The sequence below is a fragment of the Schistocerca serialis genome, chromosome 1 (assembly GCF_023864345.2).
Source record: "Schistocerca serialis cubense isolate TAMUIC-IGC-003099 chromosome 1, iqSchSeri2.2, whole genome shotgun sequence".
Classification (NCBI taxonomy): domain Eukaryota; kingdom Metazoa; phylum Arthropoda; class Insecta; order Orthoptera; family Acrididae; genus Schistocerca; species Schistocerca serialis.
Genome location: NC_064638.1, coordinates 375,650,058 through 375,676,190, shown reverse-complemented (window position 1 = coordinate 375,676,190; position 26,133 = coordinate 375,650,058). Strand labels below are relative to the sequence as shown.

The window sequence follows — 26,133 nt, the reverse complement described above, 5'->3', positions numbered from 1 at the left end:
AGTTAGTATTATGAACTTTTGTAACTTATTTTAGTATATTCTTAACTTGGAAGTCATCTGGAAAAATAATCAATTTTTTATGAGCACACTTCCTCAAACTCTTTAATACTGAAATCCACTGTTTATCAGCTAAAACTTACAGGAAATCATTGTTCCATCATATGATATCCTTAAAGAAAATAAGATCATTGTATTAATATAAATCTACAATAATATGTAAATTATAATTGTCAAATATTTATTGTGCTCTATTTAATTTTCTGTTTATACCAACTAACATTGGTGTGTGTGACTCACACCCTGTCATGCATGTCAAGTAAACATGTCTTGCTGTAAAACTACTTCTTGTGTACTGTAATTGCAAGGATAATAAGTGTTACTGTTTACTGAATGCCATGACTCAGTTGTACATATTTCTAAACATTGCTAAGTAACTGTTATTGGACACTGTATGTTGCAGTGTGAGCCTGAAATGCAAACAAAGACCTCTTTAACAAAAGCATGACGTGTATTGTAATTTACGTATCACACCAAGTTATTTTTGTGCGGTTCTGTTATAAATTTATCCTTTAAATTAATACACAAACTATGATTTTGGAATTACTGTATTTACAATATGGAAGTGTCAAGCATGCTCAACCAATAGTGTTACTTGGAAAGATTTTAAGCAACTGCATCATGTTTGCAAATCGTATAATTTTTGTTCTGCACCTGCCTGTTGCCTGGAAGCATGCCACTCACAGACTTACTCAAATATCAGGCAGTTTTAATACCACATGATTTTTTTTTCCCTTCATCTTGTGCAGCATCATTTTAAACAGACTTGATGATTCTTTGGCTTGCCTTGGACCAATTCCATTATCAGCAGCGATGTGGCGTGAAAGGTATTTCATTGACTAGAGATTCATATAATTGTGTTTTCCTTGCCATAAAAATATTCAGTGTTTAGATTTATAAACTGTACAGCTGAGCTGTGGCCATATTTTGCTTTAAATAAAATTATATACTTATGGTGATCATATTTTTATTTTGAAATTTAGTTGCAACAGTAATGAAAAGGTATTTGTGTCAGAATATTAAATCCTTGCAAATGCAATAGCCATCACAGATTGTTCTATGTATGTGAGATATTTCTTGTAAGGATCGAACTGTTATTTATAATTTTGCCATAAGTCAGGACCTAGTGTACTGTATCTGCAAGACAAGTCTAGGAACAATAAGAAATAGGATAAAATGTTTTTCTGCCATACCCGTACAGTTTTAACTTCTTTCCCTCCATCTTTACAGAAGACTGCAGAGTTATTTTGTTGATGAAAGTTATGCACTTTCTTCTTCTCTGTCTTCTCAGGAATGAGTAAGTGCTTTGACACAAAGGCCCAATAGACTAATGTATTTCATTATACAATGCTTTTTGTTATTAACGTATTTTATATAAGTGTTCTTAAATTTACTTTATAGCAGAAATCTGTAAAATTCTTTTGTGACTTTCAGAAATGTGTATTTGGTACTAATCATTTTGCAGTGAATGTTTGAATATGTGCACTGTTTCATGTTCCAAAGCATCTCATTAACTCTCTTTGAAAGAAACTTACAAAGAAACTGTTGTTTCTACAGAATTGTGCATACAGAAGGTATATTGCAGGGATATGTGAATGGATGAAATTACAAGATTAAGAGATTTTAGGTAAACTGAGACTTGGTAATGTGTAAGCCTCACAACTTGGAAAATATTTCGTGTGTCAACATATTATACTGCAGAGCAACCAGTGTGTGATATTATGACTTGGATGGCATGGTGATGAGCTCACAGTGACATATGGTACACTGCTGTTTTTGAACGTTTTTCTCCACAATAGAACTGCCAGCCAGCCAAATCGCACTTCTGCAGAATACTGAATGATAGTGTTGAAGATTTAAATATACATTACTTCTGCGATTCAGTGATGAAGAACTGAGTTCTGAGTACTTCAGTGCACAGACTTGATTATACTTACAAATACCTATGTGTATATGCTTTGGGCTATAATGATGTGTAGCATGCACTACATAGTGCACCAAAATCAATTTTCCTTTTTCAGTCCCATGGGACACTCGTAAAAGAATCTTGATACCTCTCTATAAAGCACGAATTTCAGTAATTGTACCATTGTGGTCATTATATGAAATGTATGTTTGAGGAAGTAGCATGGCATGTAATCCCTCTTGGAACATGGACTGTTGAAATTCTGAGAGTTAGGTTCTCTGTGATGGATAATTACTTATTCTGTCTCCCCCTAGTATTTGTTGGCATATCTGTTGTGTTCTTGCACTGTCTAATGAAGTAGTCCTCAGATGTGAAACACAGTGCTCATGTATTTCAGCAACTAAATTGTTTTATTGTCAAAATTTGGCATCTGTTGTTACTAGGCTCGTATGTTGCCTATCTAATATCTGCAGTTGTTTTTTACAAAATGAAAATATTTTGGAGAGAACATGTATTATGACAGAAAATATTGAAATTAGAATTCTGTTTGAAATTTGAGCATAAAATTTACTGTGTTTTTGAAATTTTTATTATTTGATTGACAACATTCTGAAAAGGATAGGTTGTAACTCACTGTTAAAGATGAGCTATTGAGTTGCAAACAGCTGCAATGAAAGACTGTTACACACTTGGCTTTCAGCCAAAGTTTCTTCAGGAAAGAAAACACACACACATATCCACCCAAGCAAGTGCACCTCACACATACATCCACCCAAGCAAATGCACCTCACACACACATATATCAGCACTATCTCCCACCACTATGGTTGGAATGCAACAGTTGCATTGAAGAAAAGCACAGTCATGGGTGGGGCGAAAGGAGAAGGAATAGTAGGAAATGGTAGGAGGGGGGGAGAGCACTATCTGGCAGACTGTGCAGGGCTAGATTGCAGAAGGACAGAGTTGCCAGGCACAGCATTGGGAGGCTGTGGGGGTGGGAGGCTTGAGAGCAGAAAAGGAGAGGGGCAGAGAAGGGGAAAAGAGTGAAAAAAGTGGTGCACAGTACCAGTGAGAGGACTTGAATTGGGAGGTGGTTTAGGATAGAGGGGGCAAAAAGTGTTGGATAGAGATTGTATGAACAATAAGTTACTGTTGGTTGAAGCCGGGATGGTTTTGGGAGTGGAGAATGTGTCCTATAACTCCCTTCTGCACAGTTCAGAAAAGCTTGTGTGGAAGGGAGAACACAGATGGCTCAGATTGTAAAGCAGTCATTGAAGCCAAGCATGTTATTTTAAGCTGCATTTTGTGTCATAGTGTTATCCACTTTTTTCCTGGCCACAGTTTGGCAATAGCCATTCATCCATGTGGACAGATGTGCAATGATTGCAGCAGAGCTGGTATATGACATGGCTGCTTTCACCAGTGGCCCAGCGTCTGGTGGGGTAGGATAAGCCTGTGACAGGACTAGAGTAGGAAGTGCTGGCTGTATGGAGTGGACAGGCCTTGCACCTGGGTTTTCCACAGATATATGACCCCTTTGTCAAGGGGCCGAGGTTAGGAGTGGCATAGGGATGGACCAGGATGTTATGGAGGTAGGTGTGGTGATGGAACACCACACCTCCACAACACCTGAGTGTGCTTGAGGTGCCTTTGCTTGAATGATTGTGAGTGTTTTCTTTTATAAGTAGGCTTTGGCCGAAAGGTAAATGCATGACAGTCTTTTCATTGTACATGTCTGTAACTCAACCTTTTCATCTTTCAATGTATCAATTTCATAATACTGTTGATGTTCTCAACTGGACTTCCCATGTTTGTTATTTGATTCATTACTTATGAGTTATGGGATTAGTTTCATACATGTATTTTAATGATATTTATGTTACATAGATTTACATTAAAGGTCCTATCACCTCCTTATAACACTGTGAATTTTAATTATAAAGATTTTGCATCAGATGTACACCTGCTTTAAATTTAAGTCGGAAACTGGGGAGAAGCCGACAATGGCAAAGTGGTCAAATTAATACAAGCATGTATGAGGGAGGAAAAATGGTGTGTTTCCTATTAATGGGCATGGGTCTCAAATAAACACATATCACTTATCACAGTTAGCTGTAGTTTACATTATACATTGTATCTAACTGTTTGTGTGGAATTCCTATCAGTGTAGTGTTTAATTAACAAAGAGGGCATGACAGATTGTGAGTTTTTATATGTTTATAAATTATAGAATAGTAAAAATACACTTAGAAACTGACTAACATTTTTCTTTGATTTTTTGTTTGTTTGGTGAAACAGCATTCCCCATTGGAGAAAGTAAGTGCAAAACTATGTGTTTTACATCAAGGAATGTTGGTGTTTGCATGCTGTTTGTGGTGGCAATAAATCACATTGCACGTCATTCTGTTATCTTGTATTATAGAAAATGTTTTGAGTGGTTCATGAGCTTTGAGACTTTAATAAAGCCCAAGCAACAGAATATTTGAAAATTTATTCATAACAGTCCTACAGGAAATTTGCTTATGAAATTCTGTGTGTTTTTGTTGGGATAAGACAAATGGATGTAGTGATACACTGGATAACTTCATTCATTAGGTACTAGTGGGCGTGTTCAGAATAGAACACAACTGTATGACTGTTTGTTACAAGAGAATGGGATTAAAGGGAAAGATGTCTGTGCACTCATGAAGCAAAAAAGAGAATGTTTGTGCAAATGAAACCTGAAATAGTGGAGAACACATCAGGTAATTTCCTGAAAATAACAATGAGCATTATTTAGAAATGTCATATGTCATATGCCATATTATGGTAACATTGACGATAATCACTGTGAAAATTACTGATTACACTTTTTGTCTAAAGAATGAGAGATGATCAAATACCAAAATTAATAAAGCAGCATCATCACATCAGTAAACGATCACTAGGTATACCATAAAACTATGGAGAGAACAGTGATGAAATCAAGAAATTTAACACAGATGCATGAAAGAGGGCACAACAAGCAGAGGTTTAAGACAGTAACAATAAGAGGAAGAAAAATAAGTTAAGAATGATAGAAACATTCCACAATTGACTAAGCCTCAGGTAGTGCCTTTGATCTTAAAATTAAAAAAAAATAAATAAATAACTCATTTCATTGAACACCAAGGGCTCATGAAGTAGTTGACTGATTTAATGAAAAACAGCTGAAAAGTGAAAACTGCATTGAGTTTCAAGTGCATGATGCTTGTACAGAATTGGGCATAAATCTTGCTGCAGTTGAATTTTCACCCTGTATTTTAATTTGGAGACGGAAACAAAATTTGGGTGTTTAAACAAGTCAAAAATACTGTAATCAAATTGTCATTGATGACATTTGCATGTTTAGAAAACTAGTAGATTTTTCCACACTGGAAATGCAGTTCTGCATATATCACCGTGTTGGTCAATGAATTTGTGACACATGAGCTACAAACGTCATTCTACTGCCCTTTATGTAGTAGGGCTGAAAGCAGGGATATCTTTTCTGTTTATTGACTCTAAAATCAGTGTGTTGTACCACATATCTTACAGAAGAAAATCTTTTCAAAATTACAAAGCATCCATTTCAAAGCATTCTACCAGTTTAAGTGGTAATTATGTTTTTTTTATGGCTTTGTTAGGTGAATCAGCTTTTAAAGATATGAAAAACATCAGAACAAACAGCAGACAAATAATCGCCATCCCCACAACCCCTCATGCATTCTGGGCAGGAACAGACAAATGAGATTACAACATAAAATTAGGAATCATTTGGTAAAGCTCTGAGGGTTCTGTTGTAGCAGTACTCATTTATTTTGTTTTGGTGAAAGTAAATGTTGTTGGAATGTAAGTAATTAGAAACTTGTATGCTGTTTCAATTTTTTTTATGTATTGTAGATATCAGTCATCAGAGCTTGAGGAATATGCCTCATCTTTCAATTTCAATTTAGTCTTGCTTGATTTTCAAGGACGTCACTTAACTGATTATTTATATTGTTTATGTTATCCATTTTATCAGTGTAGCATGTACTTTATGAATTTAAGAAAATGTTGTACCTTTCAGTGATATTGATGCACACTGACAGCTCCTATAGTAAAATTTATGAATTTGTGAGAAAGGAATTGTTTATTGTAGAATAAGAGTTCAGAGCTTTGTTATGTTTTGTTATTACATTCTTCAGTTTATATTCAGAAAATTATAATAATCTCTTCCTTGCATGTGTTGGAATGTAGTAGTAGTTACTTGTGTACAGCAAGTGATTTATATCAGAAAAAATCAGTTCATTCATAAGTTTCTGAAAAATGAATCAGTTTCCAAAGATCAATAATAATTTTCGTTCTACGTATTGTTATAACTTTGAAATGAAAATGCATGAAATCTTTTAAACACAAGCTGTAATCCTCAAACTTCTGTTAAAAAGCAGAATGTGAAAGTATTAAACAATCACATAGGCTTGCCTTTCATGAGTCATGTCTGTCAGGCATTACTAGTCATAAATTGCTGCATTGTAATGTGCTGCCTGTTTAACTCTCACTTAGATATGAATTACATTGCACTTTCTAACTAACATTTCAGTTAGTAAGAACATTAATTTCTGACTATGGTGCCATTACTCAATGCAGATTACAGTTAAAATTCTGGGGGAAAAGAAAGATATTATATACAGCACCTCGAAATATTTAGTTTCAATGACCAGGACTTCCCACCTCTAAACCAATGATATGATTTGGCTTGGGATATATAGAGCATTTCAGTATATACTGTAGTAATCAGCTAAAATAGGAATAAATCATGTATCCTGTTTATTGTGCAGTCTCTAGAGAAATTGCGGTAAGTTTAGGAATTATATGAATCATGGAGGAACTTGGTGGTTTTGGATATCTCTCAACATTTTTCTAGATTAGGTTGGTGAAGCCAGTAGGAAATCTGAATGAAGGCAGCTGTCATGCAAGTCAAACAACATCCAGTCCAAGTATTATTTGTGGATTTCCTCTTTTATCTTCTATATTGCTTAACACATTTTCTGTAATAATCAAAAAAGAAAAAGAAGAATTACAGCAAGCATAACTGCTATGTTCGTTTCCATGAGTTTTTCTCCCCTTCCCTCTTTCTGTATTTTTAAAACATAAGTCATCTTTTCAATATAGTAAAAGATGTAGTTCTGATTTCTTGATAAGTTTTTCAACTCTTTGTCTAGTTCAGAATTATAAGTTTAAAGGTATATCAAACCTCCGATGTAATAATTTTATCGATGGTACAGGCCAAAGAGTGGTGTCACAGGTGGAAGAGGGTGGAAATATGGGAAGACTGTAATTATGAAAGATGCCAAAAGGTTGCTTAGAATAAAGGCTTAAAGGGGAAGTGAGACAGGGACAGAAATAAATGGAATGCTTCCAGCATGCACATGTTGCTCAAGTGGTGCCTGTTGACTCTGAATCCTTATACATGGACCTTTTGGTAGCCTTCACAAGGAAAAGTGAAGGTGTGAAATTCAGTGATCAGATGGGCCACAAAATTAGTCCTTCTTCTGACCATCTTCTGAGAAGATTTTTGTTGAGTTCTTTGTGAGCAGTAATATGGTATTGACTGGTGTTCCAGCACGAAACAACCACATTATCTGTCGTACTACCAGTGTACATCTTCTAGCATAAGAGGCAATCTGTTTTGTGGGAATTCTAATGTTAATCCATTAAAGCGTCCCTGAATAATACATTTTCCATGTAATGGTTGCTAATAATACCTGCCTAAAAACTGTATTGAATTGAAACATCCTGGCGTACTAAAACTGTGTGCAGGGCTGACTCAAACCTGGAACCTTTGGCTTTCCAAGCACTACTCACAACTCACTCTCACAGCTTTACGTCCACAAAAAATGAGGTACCATCAGAAGTAAAGCTGTGGGATCGAATTGTCATCCAATATACCCAAAAAATTGTTTTGTGGAGATAGAGAAAAGTTACATTTGTCTCTGTAGATAGTTTCTCAGTGAACTTTTTACTTATAAGTAAAAAATTAAAAACCACTGTTTAGGATTTGCACTTTTTCTCTGCTATGCAGTCTTTCTCATTCAATTTTGAGGAAAGTACCCCGTAAAAGATGCCAGTTTTTCCACATCTTATAGTCTGACAACTTGATAGTGAACTGCTTTTATTTTCATTATTGTCCATAGTTACTGTGATACTTCGCAAATATGTGAACCACCAGACTTAGTTTGAAAAGTCTGCAGTGAAAAATGTACTCACTGACCAGCTTACATTTGCTGGGGTTTAGGCCATAAATAGTTGCATGCAAAATATATCTAACATATCAAAATTGTTTTTAATGATGGAAGGAGAGTAATACTTCTTTCCATACTGAGTAAATGAGTGATATATTTTGATGTTTCAGTCCGATGAGCTACAACACAAAATCGCCGCATGCTGTGGAGATTTCTGGTTTTGTTTCTCTTTCATATGTGGTTTATGAAGTCAGCTACAATCACATTTTGAGTTAACATTGCATTAAGAGTTACTCTCATTTTGAAACTAGAGGTAGACAATTGCAGACTGAGCAGCAGAGTTAGCTATATACTGTATACACACACTAACAGTTTCATTTACAAAACATTTAATAACTGTTTTTGTTTACATTTTGTTGAACAAACGATGTGTTTTCCAGTGAACAATGATTACGAAATGGGATTTAGCTACTGATAAAACTAAAGTATACTGAGTTCTGGGTGTTTAATGCTTACCTTTTTGCTTACCAATTTTGAACTTACTGGTTTGGGCGTACATGATGCAGGCAGTGCAAATGAAGTGAAATGCCATTTTGCATATTTTTGTAACAGTTATTATGCAATTATTTATGTTATCTCTTGAATGTGTACAGTTACAGTGTTGTGTGCTGAAACACTGGTTTGACCGTCTTTCTTATTTTGAAAAAGTCCAACAACATGGGGTGAAACACACAATGCTAATTGCAATACAAATCTGCACTAGCAGTAGCAGAAGATACAGAAAAATTTAATACTATTCCTGTTGCAATTAGACTAAACATGTACAATCAGCATCACATTATCTGTTATCAGTCAATGGATTTTGCCAGACAGACATGCAAATCTACTATTCCTGTGGTACTTGATCATAAAAATTTCATTCGTCAGCTGGGATATACCGTCATATGTCGTCTTGGCTTTTTTTACTGACAGAAATTTATCGTACAAGATAGGAAAAAGCTGAAGTGTAATCTAACAGCAGATTTCTTTTTCCAGTACCTCTCAGCTTCTTTGCAATTATTTAACAAATCCACAGTTTCTGAGTGTTCCAACTTTTTCTTTTGTTTTGTATGGTAGGGCTGTCAGATAAACTGAGTAGGCAGACATACTCGGTTATTTTAAATGAGCCTCTGTGCAATCCTTGGTCTAGTGCACTAAGGTTCCTTAAATCCTTTGGTTCCATCTTTCATAAAAGGAATTCATTGTCCTCAGTGTTGGCAATGAATGGAATCTAGTTTTCTGGGTGAAAGGATATTCTGTTCCTCTCTATAAGGACAAAATATCTGTGACATGGTAGGAAACTATGCCCTGTAATGAGGAATTTCTGTTCTACGGCAGTGAAATATATACAGGTGATCAAATTTTGGAAAAAATTTCCTAATATTTTGAACATCTCTCACAAAATCTGCAATATTTAGGCTTACGTTCAAATGAAAGCCACATGAAAAATGCGAATTATTATCAAAACATCCTAGTTTCACTGATTTTCTCTGATTGCTGCCCTTCACTTTGTCTAATGCAATATACATTCTGTAAAAGTTCTGGAAACAGTCGGAATACACGTTCAGCTCATTCATTATGTTGAATGTACCTATTTCTTACCTCCCTTCAACCATTATGGATGTGTGCAGTGTCTTCTTTGCTGCTGAACATTTACGAGTTGCAGAAAATCCAGTGAATCAATATCTTCATCTGATGAAGATGACATTTCTGATCCATTCCACATGTATCTGAGAGCACCACTTCAGTGCACATTGCTAGTGCCATGCCAGCACCATGCTCCAGACTAACTGCCACCAGGTCTCTGTGCCATGCCATTTCTGTGTGAATTGGGCCCTAGGCAGTAGGAAGGGATAGTATACTGAACTGTAATGATGCGGAAGTAAGGACCCATGCTAGATGAATAAGTGGCAATAAAAAAGAACAGCAGCAAAAAATAGATGCCAGAACATAAACAGTGATAATGAGAAATGTGTGCAGTGTCTTTCTACATGAAGTGTGGCTAAATTGTTTATATAATAGACCTTAGAAACCCTCATACTACTTTTTTTTATGAACATTAAACTGCAGAAAAGTGAGTTATGAAGATGAACTAATGAGGTAGGAAAAAACAGACTAAACAAAGCTAAAACAGGAGATATGCTGTACTACACATATTGAAGGAATCTCAGACATGGTAGCGAGACACATGAAAAAAATTAAAAAAATAAAACCTTATAAATGAGCAAATCATGCTACATTGGAATCAAATGGCAATTTTAATGCTACAAAAGTAAGATGGAAACTAAAGAATGATTTCCCAGTGAGAAAGCTTAGAAATTATATCCGAAATGATAGAGGTAACACATTAGTGAAATTTGTCAAGAACAACAGTGTGTTTGTCCATAACATATTCTAGAAAAAAACAATCAAATATGGACTCCTCTCGAATAGCACATGGCAATAATTAACATCTAAATCCTTCTGAATGAGCTCTGATTTCTCTTATTTTATTATGATGGTAATTTATGCCTGTGTGGGATTTTTACGTTTGGGGTGATTGAAATTTTGTGAAAGATTTCACCAGAACAGAAAAATGTCCTGACACACTCTCACCTGTTTCATGATAATACAAAATAAGCTTCCTTTCTTTCAATTTAGTAATTTGTTTTGATCTTCTGATGATGTTACTAAATGGTGAACAACAGCATCATCTGCAAACAATATAAGAGGGCTGCTCAGATTGTCTCCTGAAACATTTATATAGATTAGGTATAACAGAGGGCTTATAACTGTTCCTTGGGGAATTTCAAATATCACTTCTGTTTCACTGGATGACTTCCTTTCAACTACTACAAACTGTGACATTTTCTGGTAGGAAATCACCAACCCAGTTGCACAACTGAGACAATACTCCACAGGCAATTTGATTAGAAGCTGCTTGCGAAGAACAGTGTCAAAAGCCTTTCGAAAATTTACAGATGTGGAATCAATCTGGGATTCCTGTTGATGGCACTCATTATTCATGTGAATAAAGAGCCAGTTGTGTTTGACAAGAATGATATTTTCTGAATCTGTGGTGGCTGTGTGTCAATAGATTGTTTTCTTCGAGATATTCTGTAGTGTTCAAATACAGTACATGTCTCAAAACTCAGTTGCGAGTCACTGTCAGTGATCTGGATTTATAATTCAGGGGATTACTTCCATTTCCTTTCTTGCTTATTGGTGTGACCTGTGCAGCTATCCAGTCTTTAGATATGGATCTTTCATCGAGAGAGCAGTTGTATATGATTGCTAAAAATGGAACTATTTTGTAGCTTACTCAGAAAGAAACCTAATAGGTATGCCGTCTGGTCCAGAGGACCTGCCTTTATTGAGTAACTTAAGTTGCTTTGCTACACTTGGGTAACTACTCCTAAGTTATTCATGTTGGCAGCTGTACTTTATGTGATGTGAGAATATACAATGAAAATGTGGTAAATTAAAACAAATTAAAATAATAAAGAGTATGAAGAATACAAGACAGACATAGATTGGGTGGATATTTTGTTTTAAGATAGCAGATGGCATAGTAACCAACAATACAGAGAAAACTGGACAAACATTCAAAGATGAAGTAATGTCAGATGAGGTTTGTAAAGTTGTTTGAAATATGAAGTTGGTGGCATCTTAATAGAAATGTTTAAAGCTGGAGACAAAATATTACAAAAGGAACTGGCAAAATAGTTCACAGTATGTCTGTAAAGAAGGTGGTTCCCCAAACAAGAATGGCTGTGTGTGTGCATAGGTTCTGGAGGAGTGTGGGACCGCACAAGCATTTGTTAGCTCTGAAGGAAGACTTCGCAAGAAAGCTAAGTAATTCTTCATCTTTTATATATGCATAGCTGCTGCTCAGGGCCAGCTCTTATTTGGTGCATGTGACTGGCCTGGATATTCTATCCATGTACACTATGTGATCAAAAGTGTCCGAACACACCCAAAACCATACGTTTTTCGTATTAGGTGCATTATGCTGCCACCTACTGCCATGTACTTCATATCAGTGACCACAGTAGTCATTATACATTGTAAGAGAGCAGAATGGGGTGCTCTGTGGAACTCACGGACTTCGAATGTGGTCAGGTAATTGGGTGTCACTTGTGTCATACGTCTGTACGCAAGATTTCCACACTCCTAAACATCCCTAGGGCCACTGTTTCTGTTGTGATAGTGAAGTGGAAACATGAAGGGACACGTACAGCACAAAAGCATACAGGTCGACCTTGTCTGTTGACTCACAGAGAGCGCTGACAGTTGAAGAGGGTCGTAATGTGTAATAGGCATACGTCTATCCAGACCATCACACAGGAATTCCAAACTTCATCAGGATCCACTGCAAGAACTATGGCAGTTTGGCAGGAGGCGAGAAAACTTGGATTTCATGGTTGAGTGACTGCTCACGAGCCACACATCATTCCGGTAAATACCAAATGATGCCTCACTTGGCGTAAGGAACCTAAACATTGGACGATTGAACAGTGGAAAAATGTTGTGTGGAGTGACGAATCAGGCACACAATGTGGTGATCCGATGGCAGGGTGTGGGTATGGCGAATGCCTGGTAACGTCATCTGCCAGCATGTGTAGTGCCAACAGTAAAATTCGGAGACGGTGGTATTAGGGTGTGGTCGTGTTTTTTATGGAGGGCGGCTTGCACCCTTGTTGTTTTCATGGCACTATCACAGCACAGGCCTACATTGATATTTTAAGCACCTTATTGCTTACCATTGTTGAAGAGCAACTTGGAGAAGGCGATTGCATCTTTCAGCATGATCAAACACCTGTTCATAATGCATGGCCTGTGCTGGAGTGTTTACACAACAATAACATCCTTATAATGGACTGGCCTGCACAGAGTCCTGACATGAATCCTATAGAAAATCTTTGGGATGTTTTGGAATGCCAACTTCATGCCAGGCTTCACAGACCGACATCGATACCTCTCCTCAGTGCGGCATTCCATGAAGAATTGGCTGCCACTCCCCATGAAACCTTCGAGCACCTGATTCAATGAATGCCTGTGAGAGTGGAAGCTGTCATCGGGGCTAAGGGTGGGCCAAAACCATATTGAATTCCAGCATTACCGATGGACGGCGCCACGAACTTGTAAGTCATTTTCAGTCAGGTGTCCGTATACTTTTGATCACATAGTATATATTAACATGTCCCTGATGTAAATACTGCACTATTATGCTGAACTTGAATATGTTCACGTCAAAGACAAACTGCAGCAGAAATCAGTGGAAGAGCGAAAATAACATTATTTCCATCTAGTCTGGAAACAATGTTTTTCCTAAATAAAGTTGATTTCCTCTCTATTTTGTTTCAACAAAAGCCTCATAAAATTCATACTGAAGGATAATAGTCATGCTGTATTGTGCTATCTGATATTCCAAAATTAACCGTAAGTACTGACAGTGTATGTGACATATAAAGTAAATACAGGGTGGAGAAAAACTGACACGAAATTTTAACCCTGGATAGCTGATGCCAATAGGAACCTCTACTAATTACACTGTGCACAATTTTTAAACTACACAAACTTGGTGCCACACACTCTCTCTCTCTCTCCATCCCTGTGTGTGTGTGTGTGTGTGTGAGAGAGAGAGAGAGAGAGAGAGAGAGAGAGAGAGAGAGAGAGAGAGAGAGAGAGAGAGAGAGAGACCGCACAAATATGCTCATAAAATAATGTATTTTGACATTAGTATGTCCCAGAGCATTAAAAGTACTGACTTCTTTTGATCAATTGATAATGAATTTATATTACTAAAAGTTTTACTTGTTTTGATAGTTTTCTCGTGGCAACACATGAGTGTGAATGCTTTGCCTGCCGGAGATTGCAATGTATCCAAGGCAGCCTGCATGTTCGGTGGTAGTGCGCCAGCCTTCGACTCTGGGGGCCTGGGGGCGAATCCGCTGGGGTCCCGACACATCCATTGTAATTTCATGATAAGACATACCAGGAACAAACCTGTCAACAGATGTTAGTTTGCATACAGAAAGTCTTTTACAAATTGTGTTAGTCATGAAAAGGGCCTTTTCTATAGCTAGGACATTGTTTAGTTTAAGCAGGTGCCTGAACTGGTGATCCTCTGATGCGATGTGAGTGTGGTAACATCAAATGGTGTTTTTCTGAACTCTTTCAAAGATCCCTGGCATTGTCCTGATGTGATTGGCAGCATGTTGAATGAAATACATTAATTCCTCTTTGTTTTGAGGTGGTTTGCGTCCAGGTGGGTGAACTGGAAGCTTGAAGAATCCACATAGGAAAAAAATCCGATCGCGTGAGGTCTGGTGATCATGGGGGCCATATCCTATGAGCACCTCTGCCAATTACCAGGCTGTCCAAAAGTTCATTTAAATATCCACACAGAGCACAACTGTTATGTACGGGCGCCCCATCACACTGCAACCACATGCATAGCCATATGTCCAGGGGAACATCTTCCAGCAAGCCAGCTAGAGTTTGTTGCAAAAAGTGAAGGTAATTTGCCCCGGTAAGTCAAGGAGGTAGACAGACCAGCCCTCAATCAGGTGGTCACCCACAATGCATGCTCAAATTTTGAACAAAAGTTGTTTCTGGTGTCCGTAGACGTACGTGGCATGAGTATTTCCCTTTGCCCGATAATGAACATTTTGAGTGTTGTAAAGGCCATCCATGTGGAAGGTGCACTCGTCGGTAAACAACACAATAGTGGGGAAGTCAGGATTTCGTGCAACATGTCACAGAAACCACCAGCAAAACCCTAGCCTGTGTTCATAGTTCCTCACAGGATTTAAGTCTTGTACAGGGTGGAAAATAAGTGGATGCTAGCTGTCATCCCTCAAAACCTCCCAGACTAAGCAATGAGTGACCCCAGGTCATGTTCAGCGGCTTGAGTACTTGTCGTAGGTGCTTCCTCGAAGCGCTTGAGAACATTCTCTTCAAATGCAGCATCCTGTCATGTTTTCAAGCATCACCATGATATCCCCCTAATGAGCCTGTTTCACCAAGTTGCCAGTGAATTGTGTAAATGTTCGCGGGTGTGGGTGGGTCTTGCTGGATACCGTTCATCATACAATCATCGAGCTTCATGCATGTTACTGTCAGCTAGTCCATAAACAAAAACCATATCTTGTTGTTCTTCAAACGAATACTGTACTGCCATCCGTACTGTATGACTAAAGTGCTGGTGACGTGTACGTGCTCTGAAGCTAAGCTTATGTGTGAGCTGGAGGCAAACAGCGAGACCTATTTGACACACGCGCATATCACTTTGGGACAGTGACGGGGCTAGGGATGTTTGTATCTGTGAACCAACAGCCATAGCACTGCCCATCAACAGACTAATGGAAACAGGGCAATCCCATGGTCAATCAGAGTCCGTGGTGCCAAATTTCCATAGTTTAAAAATGGTGTGTTGTCGACCTGCACAACATTAGTAGTTTTGGTTCCTACTGGCGTCAGCTATCCAGGGTTAAAATTGCATGACACAATTTTTCTCCACCCTGTATACTATACCATGTCATGAGAAATCTTAGCAACCTGATAGCATGTCATCAACACAGAGTTTACAGGTTGAACTACCACCATGAGTCTGCTTGACACACTAATAGGATATGGCTAAAGTTCGTCATAAGGACTTCACTCCTCAGACTGCACAAGAGCAAAGGGCGGTTACCTCTTGCCATATCCCTCACCCTTCTGACAGTGGACATCTTGTAGTATGCCCATAGTGCCTTGAGAATTTTATTCAATGTGAAGAGAGAAAAACTAACTCCATTTTTCCCCATTAGAAGTGGCAGGTTACTGGCATTACTTCAAAGGGGAAGAGAGCCTGGAGGCTAACCTATGTGCTATAACTGTTATTTATATGTTTTGCACTTCAACTTTGCTACACAAAAAGATTGATCTTCTGTACTTGGATTTTGTCTATGCATTGTGGTTGATTGAAAGTTCTTGCTACATACCTATTTTGTGATATTTTGTTGCCACTATGTGTGTGTGTGTGTGTGTGTGTGTGTGTGTGTGTGGTGAGAGAGAGAGAGAGAGAGAGAGAGAGAGAGAGAGAGAGACAGAGAGTGCACAAATATGCTCATAAAATAATGTATTTTGATATTAGTATGTCCCAGAGTATTAAAAGTACTGACTTCTTTTGATCAGTTGATAATGAATTTATATTTCTAAAAGTTTTACTTGTTTTGATAGTTTTCTCGTGAGCTTCTTGGTGGATGCTCGTGGGGGTGCAATGCGTGGATGCAGACATTCCGGAGTGCGTGTAATTGTTCCTCCACGTAAAGCAGCAATGCCAATGCGCATCACATGCCGCTATCTCCGCAGGGACAGGTTATCAAATCCACCTCCCTTAATGGAAGGTGAGGCACTTGCTAGCAGAATCCTTGAATTAGGACCTGTTGGAGCGAAATTCCTTGGGTAAGTTCCCACTATTCTGTAACTGCAGTGTTAGATTAGATTTGTCATCTACTTTATGACAATTTTTTTTATCTTTGCTTGCTGGTGTCAATTGCATTCCTTCAGGAAGGAAACTTATTTGTAACAGATAGATTTGAATTCCACTTTTAAATCCTATAAACAGTATGAAATTGAAGCTGACAAATTTGATTAAATTATTATAGTTATATGTGCATATACAAGCCTCAGATTGTGGAATGCTATAGTTTAACTTTATATCTTTTTATGTTTTTCAAAGTTCACAACGGTAGCAGCAGACATTTAGTAGTTCTGAAAATTTTCAAATTTCCTTTGCAGAAAATGGATGATGATTAAAAAATATCTAGCTTTAATTCTTAATCACCACTCATAATTCCTCTGTGCCCTAAATAGGTATATTTGTCTTTTCAAGGTACTGCTGTTGAACAATCATATAATTTAGTTCAATTATAAACTGCCAAACATCTGACTATACAGAAGCTGTTATGAACATGTGATCAGTGTGGCGTGTAGTCTGATCAAGCAAACTGTGGTTGGAAACAATTATTTTATTCTTTGTAACCCATACTTTTGAGCATGAATAATGTGTACTGTAATGGGACTAAATGTAATGTTTCATTTTCATTTTATTTGGAATACATAAATTATTTTGCCTTTTTCCATCCAAAGTGCTGCTTGGTCAGGCATACTAAGAGCTGTATTTTATTATTGTCATCATAAGTTATTGTCTAACACATCTTTTTTGTATGTATTCAGACCAGTGATTATAGAAGTTCCTCACTTTGCCTCACTTCGAGGCAAAGAACGTGAGATTATAATTCTGCGTTCTGACAATGGAGATACATGGAGGGAGCACACACTTGAAGCGAGTGAAGAAGCTGTTCAGGATGTTTTAAATGAAAGTTTTGAAGGAGAAGGCAAGTATACTCTGCTGCAAAGTGAAAGTATAAGAAAGATTAAACAATGCCTTGCTATAATGCTAAGTAGTAAGTTCATTTGTGAGAGGACTCTGTAAAGTGAAAGACATAAAGTAACTTATTTACTCAGCAAACAGGAGAACATTCCTCAGGGTGGAATCTGCAAGGCAGAGGCAAAATTGGTGGCATGCAAGAAATGCACAAATGTTAGTGATCAGTACCAGACTCATTTCAGCCATACCTAAACAAGCATCAAGAAAAAATGTAAAATGCAGCCCTTGAGGAACAAATATTTGGAAAAGGGAAGAAAAATCAATAGTGTGTTATGCATATAAAATATGATGTGAATGTAAATATCGATGGAGGTGGGTGTGTAACAATGAAAAACAGCAGGACTTTATGGAGTTAAACATCTAGCTAGGGGATTAGGCATGTAGAAGGTGGTATACTTAGGGAGAGTAATGTAGTGTCAATTTTTCCTCCAGCTGTATATTCTCTGTTTTGATTACTGATTTGCTTATTGATATTTTCGTTGCTGAATGGAAAAGACACTGTATTATCAACAAAACAATCAAGAATTATTTCACTAACTGCTTTTACCCTTATTAGTAGTGCAGAGACTGTGAAATATATATTTCCCTAAAAATAAACAAATTAATTAAAACAGGAATACAGTAATGAGATGAAATTAATTTTTAAACTTTTTCTTCTTTTGCTAATAAGTCATTAATGTTCTTCTTGAATAAATAGTTCTCAGACCTGCTGCAGGTCACATTGTGTAAATTTCCTCAAGGCAACTACTTGACATCGCCAGGTTTTTGGTACGGTTTACCACTCGCAAGTACATGTAGTAACATAGTTCAGCAGTCCAGCAGCAAGCTGGGAACCATAAATTCACAGATATGCCAAGAAGGCCTGAAGAATCACATATACTCCTCTTGTCTTTCTTGTAGCACAGGCAAGATCTCAGAGGGAAAAAAAATATTTTTTTAATCATAAGGACTCTAAATTTCAATATGATCTGTTTTTATGACTGTTATAATCATGAAGTCGCTTTTTCCCACCACATATATGATGAACATCTTGTTTCAGAAATGAGCCAACTTGAAGATCTCCATACAAATCGTATAACACGTATTCTTACGGTTGACTTCCCACATTACTTTGCTGTTGTATCTCGAGTGAAGCAGGAAGTGCATGCTATTGGTCCTGAAGGAGGCATGGTGTCCTCAAGTGTTGTTCCCCAAGTACAAGCAGTATTTCCACAAGATGCCCTTACCAAAAAGATCAGAGTTGGAATTCAGGTATGATAACAAATACAATGATGAAATTTTCAGAATTCGTTAAATTGACAGCGAAAAACTAATTAAAATCCCATGCTATTTTTTCACTTTGGTGTTTAAAATATGTATGAGTCATCTAGGAATAATTGTGTCGAAAAAGTGTTGTCTAAGTTAAGAACATAAGGGAGCTAATGTCATTGCACTATAATATTTTATTTTTAGATTCTAAAACATTTTTGTCTCCAAAAACAGTCAAATGAAAGGCTTTCTGATGAACATATTACTCTCTAACAGTTGCTTTCTTACTCCTTTTGTGTCTGTTAACAGTGACCTCTTTGTTTGTTAGTACTTTTTTCCCATATTACTTCCTATTTCTTATTTAAAATTACTGACGGGATCTTTCAGTTTTGGATCAATTAATTGGCAGAATTTTGTGTAGTAATATTTCATAACTGTGATAAATGCATGCCACTAAAAACGCACAATAATATCAGTTCAAATGAAATTTACATGACAATTTATATGTAATTAATGTTTACAAATCTAACATTGATGAAATATTTTTTGGGCTTCCATCCTGGTGGCTTCATTGAAATTCTGCGATGTTTCAACAAAACCTGAAAAGATTTCATCACAGTATACTCTGGACATTTTAATTCACATATAAATCTAACTTTGATCTTTATTTGTACCACTTTTTCATTATTGTATATCGATGCTGCCTTTTGATCTGCAACTCTCAATGGTCTTACTTTTATCTAGTATTTTCCATCATATTTTTTCCATTCATGTGTGTTACGAGTTCTGGCAGAAAAAACCATGTGTTTAGGAGTTTGAAATAGAGTGTATATTGATAAGTATATCTGTCAGCCATTCTGTAACTTTCACTTGATTTTGTTAACTGTTAACTTTCGATTTTTGTCATTTTTAATATTGACAAAATAGTTCATGGGTAAATAGCAAGATGTATGTGTCCAGTGAGCACAATATTTTGCCAAGTGACCATGTTGCCATCATCAAGTGCACTGACAAGCTGTTCTTCAGTGCACCAAATGATGACAACGTGATTGCTTGCCAAAATATTGTGCCTTTTGGATTTTAAAATCCAGCTGTTCAGCAGTGAACTACTCTGTCATGAATTATGCCAGGAGAAGCTGAATAAACACAATTTTATTGTTTGCTGCTGCCTTCTTCAGGCTCAACCTATCTCTGCTGATTTGGCAGCAAAACTCCTTGGGAACAGAGTTGCTGTTTCACCTATTGTCACTGTTGAGCCAAGAAGACGAAAATTCCACAAACCAATCACACTGACAATACCTGTTCCACAAGCAGCAAATAAAGGGATGATAAATCAGTATTCTGGAGATGCACCAACACTCAGGTTGCTGTGCAGCATTACAGGTAAAGCATACAGAGGATTTCTGTTTAACGTAAGTATACTAACCGGCTGTGAAAACTTTCATTGTATTTTCGTACTGATTATTATTATTGTTATTGTTATTATTATTATTATTATTTGTATTTGTATTTAATGTTCATTCTGTTGTTAAAATCATAAAACAACATTTTCTGATACTTACAGGTGGAACAACAAGAGCGCAATGGGAGGATGTTACTGGTTCTACTCCTCTGACATTTGTGAAGGACTGTGTTACATTTACTACAACAGTTTCAGCACGATTTTGGCTAATGGACTGCAGGAACATAGCAGATGCAACCAAAATGGCAACGGAGCTATATCGTGAATCTATACATCCCCCATTTATGGCAAAGTAATACTATCTTATTTATGAGATTTCCTCATTTTTTCCATTACTGTCCAGGAGTAATCTATTGAAATTCTCTTACTTTACAGATTTGTTGTATTTGCAAAACGAGTTGATCTGTTAGAAGCAAGACTGCGTGTGTTTTGTATGACTGATGACAAAGAAGATAAGACACTGGAACACCAGGAACATTTTACAGAAGTGGCTAAAAGCAAAGATGTTGAGGTAGTCTGTTGGACCTACTGCATGTTACAGAAAACAATCAAAATTATGTTGATGTTAGAAATTCTGTTGGATTTTTTTATTCTCCCTTTATACAGGTGCAAGAAGGGAAGACAGTATACATTGAATTTGCTGGTAATCTGGTTCCTGTGATGAAGTCTGGTGACCAACTACAAATGGGTTTCAGAGCATTCAAAGAAAATCGTTTACCTTTCACTGTACGAGTGAAAGATCCAGATGAAGATACTGTTGGTAGAATACTTTTTATGAGAGAACCAAAGGTCAGCTATTTCACTAACTTAATATGTTTGCAGAAAAATATCAAGAATTACGAATGGCCATGTTTTTGTAAGATATTTCATGGTAAAAACAGATTATGTTTAAGCCTTTGTCTGTAATGTGTAATGTGTTACATACCCCTTTGTGACTTTGCTTTACCATAGGAACATTTTCTTTTCTCTTTAGGTTGCTAAAGGGGAACCAGCTCAAACACCTATTTGTACTCTCAACATTGTGCTACCCGATAACGTTATTCCTGATGCTGGACCATCAGAACCAGACTTGCTGGAACTAGAAAAAAATTACAGTTTCCTTAGAGATGGCATTAGTAAGTAAAAGAAAATGAAAAAATGTTCTAATTGTTGCACATATTGTGGGTTTATTCCATTCTGCCTCTTACTTTTTTCCTGCAGGAGAATCATGTATAACATTCTCATTTAATATGTACTTTGTATGACGACGATCACTAGTTATGTTGATTTGTGAGTCAGTGTGTGCCCAGTTTTTCATTGACACCTAAGAAGACTCCAGTTTTTCTGACTTGTTGCTCTGTGAAATCTCTTTTCTTCTTTTCTGCCTCATTTTCCCTGCAATTGCTCTGAACAACCTCTCCAGTAACTCATGTCCTGACAAGAGCAAAATATTGTGTGTGGTATTCTCAGTACTTATCTCCAGTGCCATTATTCAAAAACATCAATTATTTCTTACTCAGCCCCTCCAACAGCACCGATCTCAAAGTTGTATATCAATAACATAAAAACTGTCACTTTGACTATCAGGATTTTCAGCTGCAGGGAAATATTTCTACACTAATTGTCCTATAACTTATCATTGAGCAAAATGTCTTCAGGTGATTAACATGATAACACATTTTCATAAAAAATCCTTCTATCATTTTGGAGATTGACATGTTCCTGCTATGTCCTGAGATATTGTATTGAATCTTAAACTCAAATTAATGAGAAAGTTTCAGAAAATGTGGAAACAGGTACGCTACACATGCATGCTACCATACTGGCCGTGCAGCTTCTAATATCTGCACCATGGTATTTTCATGATAATAAGAATCTCAGCAGCTTGTTTTAATTTCTTTGATGTCTTATATCAGTGATATGCTAGCTCCAGTTGAGAACCATCAGTACACATGACACACCTTCTCCGGAACTGAACTACACTGAGGCTTATCAAAGAATTAAACAGCTTTGCTTATGTACTTCATGATGTTCCTTCACCTATCAACCTTAACTAAGGTGGTCTGATCTCATGGAAGTGCTGTTCGTTGTTGAAAAGTGAGTTGACAGTTGCAGATTTACTCTTGGTACACTCCAGTCTCATTTGATGCCACACCCATTTATTAACAGTATTTACAAAACCAGCTGCTTCCATGTCATTTCAAAATACATGGTTAGTTAGTTTCATGTTGCATGGATCATTTGCACAATAAATCATTATGAAGTGGAATGAGTCACTTTACAAACACGTGACAACTTAATTTTTAAGTATGGCTACATACTGAACATTTATAAAGTGGGTTCTGTAAAAAATAATCTACAGATGTCAGTTAGTAATTCCTACCCACCATATTTTACACATTACAGTAATAGAAATTCTTCTACAGAATAGAAAGAGTTGTCAAAGATAAACTTGAGTTTGTTTTCAAATTTTACTTTGCTATCTGTCGGACATTTTATATCCTTGGATGAATTATTAAAATTTTTTTGTTGCAGCATTATGCAGCATTTTTTGTGCTAAAGGTAACCTTAGTGTGGAGTTATGAAAGTCATTTTTTCTGCTGCTATTGTAATTATGCATATCATTGTTCCATTTGAACTGCAGTGAATTATTTATGACAGACTTTGTGAGGGAGTAGTTATATTGTGCAGCAGTAGTCAGAATTCCCAACTCTTTAAATAGATGTCTACAAGATGATCATGGGTGTACAACACTTACTACGCTTATGCTCATTTTTGAGCATTGAAGACTTTCTTTCTTAAAGATGAGTTACTCTAGAACATTATTCCACATACCATCATTGAATGAAGATACACAAAATATGTCAAGTTACTGATTTGTCTCTCCCCAAGATTTGCAATGATGCTAAATGCAAATGTGGCTGAAGTAACCAGCGAATAGTCCAATAAGACATGTCAAAACCTAACCTGAAATTTTGTACACAGGAAGAAGACAATGAAAGAAATGCACTGCCAAAATTTTAGCTGCTCAGAGGCCTGCAAGTATTTTGTAAAAAATGTTAAGTTACACATTTTGCCACATGAAGAACACCCTATAACAGTGGATTGTACCGCCCTGACCACATAGCACATGACTTGGCGAATCCCTCATGCAGTGCCGTGCAGCGGGATTATCCGGAGTTCACAGATACCGATTTTAAGCATCTAAAGCCCGGTTTGCAATGGAGCAAATGGAAGTGAGCACATGCAAATGAGCATTTGCAGAAAATTCACTACCATTCGCTTGTATATGGGTAGAATTATTTATACGAGAGGGAACGGAAGAGAACACAAGGTAGCAAACATTGCCTATGAATGCTGTGTTATTAATTTTTAGTTTTTGGAGCTAATATTTGCAGTATGCAGAATGCAATTCTATCTTGTTAGAGCCACAATACGAAACTTTGCTATTCAGTAAGGATTATTTTCCATGGCAAGTGCACTGTTACTGAAGGAGTGTGCAAAATGGTGCAGGGAAGGAAGAATTTAAGTGTCTCAATTTGTATGGACGTGTGACATGCATGGAATTGCAGGTCCATCTCTCCTTAGCACCTGTCCAAACTTTTCCTTGTATGTCAGCTGCTTTTTTTCCCTGGCTTCGCATTACCATTGGAGGGAAATTTATGAACAGAACACTAATTACCGACATCAAGCATCATCTCGAGATAACACAGCTAGTGTTTCCACGAAGCATGTAAGGTCTAATGGTCATTTTTTTCCCTAAAATAAAAATTGTCTAGTGGCAAAGTGCACACTTTGTGATCCAATGATCATGGAATCAAATCCCGTTCAGACCACAACTTTTTCACTATGATTTTTAATGGAACACTCACTTCTCACAGATGTTGGAGTGGCCACGAAAGACGTGGTTCGGATTCCATGTTTCCAATTAGGTAACTGGTGAAGGTTAGGGACATGTAAATAGCTGCAATGACACCCAGCTGAAAGACCTGTAAGAGGCCTACTAGGTACACTAGACAGAATTCTCTTTTGCTCGTGCTTGTTAGGTAGTTTGCTCCGACGAAAACCTGGCTTAAACTAATAACTCCATATCAACAGCTCAGTTCTTGCACATGTATTGCTGATTAAAGTGGCTAGCAGAGAATATAAAATCATGACAGTGTTTGGTGTCACAGACTACTTCCATCAATGAGGACCTGTAATTTGTTGAAATGAAATGCGTCTTGCAGTACTACATTTTGTAACAATTCCTGTAGGTCATTCCTTATAATAATGTTTGGAGTTGTACATTTGACTATCAGTGAAACAGTTATTTGTTTATTCCCTGTAGTTGTCACAAAAAGGTGAAGTGTGTTTTGAATGAAAAAAAAGGCATTTTTCGTGCACCAGGCACATTGGACAAAGTAAAAATGGATGCAGTCAGGCTCTTTGCAGTAACCACTAGTTTTATTTAAACTGAACTGGGATGGAGTCAGAAATGGTCTTGGCCATTGTTCTGCATATTGCGATGCATACCAGACATACTTGATCAAATTCGTAAAATGTGGCGAAGAATACTGGTAATGCACAAATGACTGTAACTTAAGAATACCATTCTGCTGATAAACCTGAAATGAGAGAGAGGATCAGAAATTATGTTGTCCGATAATTTTCTGAAAAATGCTTTCGACTGTAAAAAAAATTCGCTATCGAGAGGTTGAATCGCACTACTAGTTTCAGGGCGAGTCCACATTACATTTATAGATTTTTTGTTGTTGTCCACAAAAATAGAGGCATAATTATGTCCAGACCATGAATCCAACAAAAGCAACGAATTAGTTTCTGCAGCTGGTAGGAATATGTTTGGAAGGAAATGTTGAAAATTATTTTTTCCCATTTTTCTTGGTTTTGATATGTCGATTACAAGATGTAATTAAACAATCCATTCCTTATTTTTGGATCTAATTTGCCTTGCGGTTCTTGAAGACAGATATACTGTTGCGAAAACAATAAACCAATCGCACTTATCACTGGCATTATCATATATGAATGTGTCATTGCATTCATTGATTGGGCAACCGGCTCCATCTGTTTTTCACCCCAAAATGATAAAGTTCAGTGTGCATACAGTTCTTCCATGACACCTGACTGATCAGTGTTATAAACAGCAGTTACGGGGATAACAGCAAGTTATGTCCTAACGTCAGCTATGTATTTCTCTATAGCATTGTCTATCACTGGCAGCTGCTGTACATGTTTACGTGATGTAAACTTGGTAATTTTTGCGACTTCCTGTTCTGTACGATTTCATGAACCTGCGTAGCCAGGTCAACAAAGCCTGACTGATGACCTCAGAAGTTAAGTCCCATAGTGCTCAGAGCCATTTTTGAACAAAGCCTGGAAATTAGCGATATTCATGTGAGATGCAAATCAGAGTGCCCAGTCTCATAGATCTCCATCAGTAATGGTGCATAGCCTCTCACGAACAGCTCTAAATCTTTTGAACAATTTTTCATTCAGATGGTCTCAGGTTTCCATTTGGTGCATATTTCTTACTTCAAGTAATTCATTCTTCCGTTTCTACAGTTCACACTCTGATTTTATGAAACAGAAATGCCTTTGCACACTGCATAACTTCAAGCGTTTTTTCCGTCCTTCGTTTAACCAAAATTTCATTGCCTTTTCTTTGTTGCTGAAAGCTGTTGCAGTATGTGTTCTTTTTAGGCATGGAAGGTATTCTTCTTTAGAACTGTTACCAGCACAAATGACTTTGTCTGAACCACAATTCATGGAATCATCTCAGTTATTTCCTGTTTCTTCTAAT

The 26,133-nt window shown here is 37.0% G+C and overlaps 1 protein-coding gene across 1 annotated transcript in view; it reads left to right on the top strand.

Annotated features, from left to right (window-relative positions):
- Positions 1–26,133, top strand: part of LOC126474384 (ankyrin-3-like) — a 186,811-nt gene that overhangs the window by 122,369 nt on the left and 38,309 nt on the right. Inside the window, exons 20-28 of the mRNA XM_050101887.1 lie at positions 4,262–4,279; positions 16,429–16,653; positions 17,428–17,588; positions 18,681–18,892; positions 20,068–20,272; positions 20,454–20,643; positions 20,727–20,862; positions 20,958–21,140; positions 21,325–21,466. Of these exons, the coding sequence (XP_049957844.1) occupies positions 4,262–4,279; positions 16,429–16,653; positions 17,428–17,588; positions 18,681–18,892; positions 20,068–20,272; positions 20,454–20,643; positions 20,727–20,862; positions 20,958–21,140; positions 21,325–21,466 (1,472 nt within the window). The remainder of the gene's footprint in view (positions 1–4,261; positions 4,280–16,428; positions 16,654–17,427; positions 17,589–18,680; positions 18,893–20,067; positions 20,273–20,453; positions 20,644–20,726; positions 20,863–20,957; positions 21,141–21,324; positions 21,467–26,133) is intronic.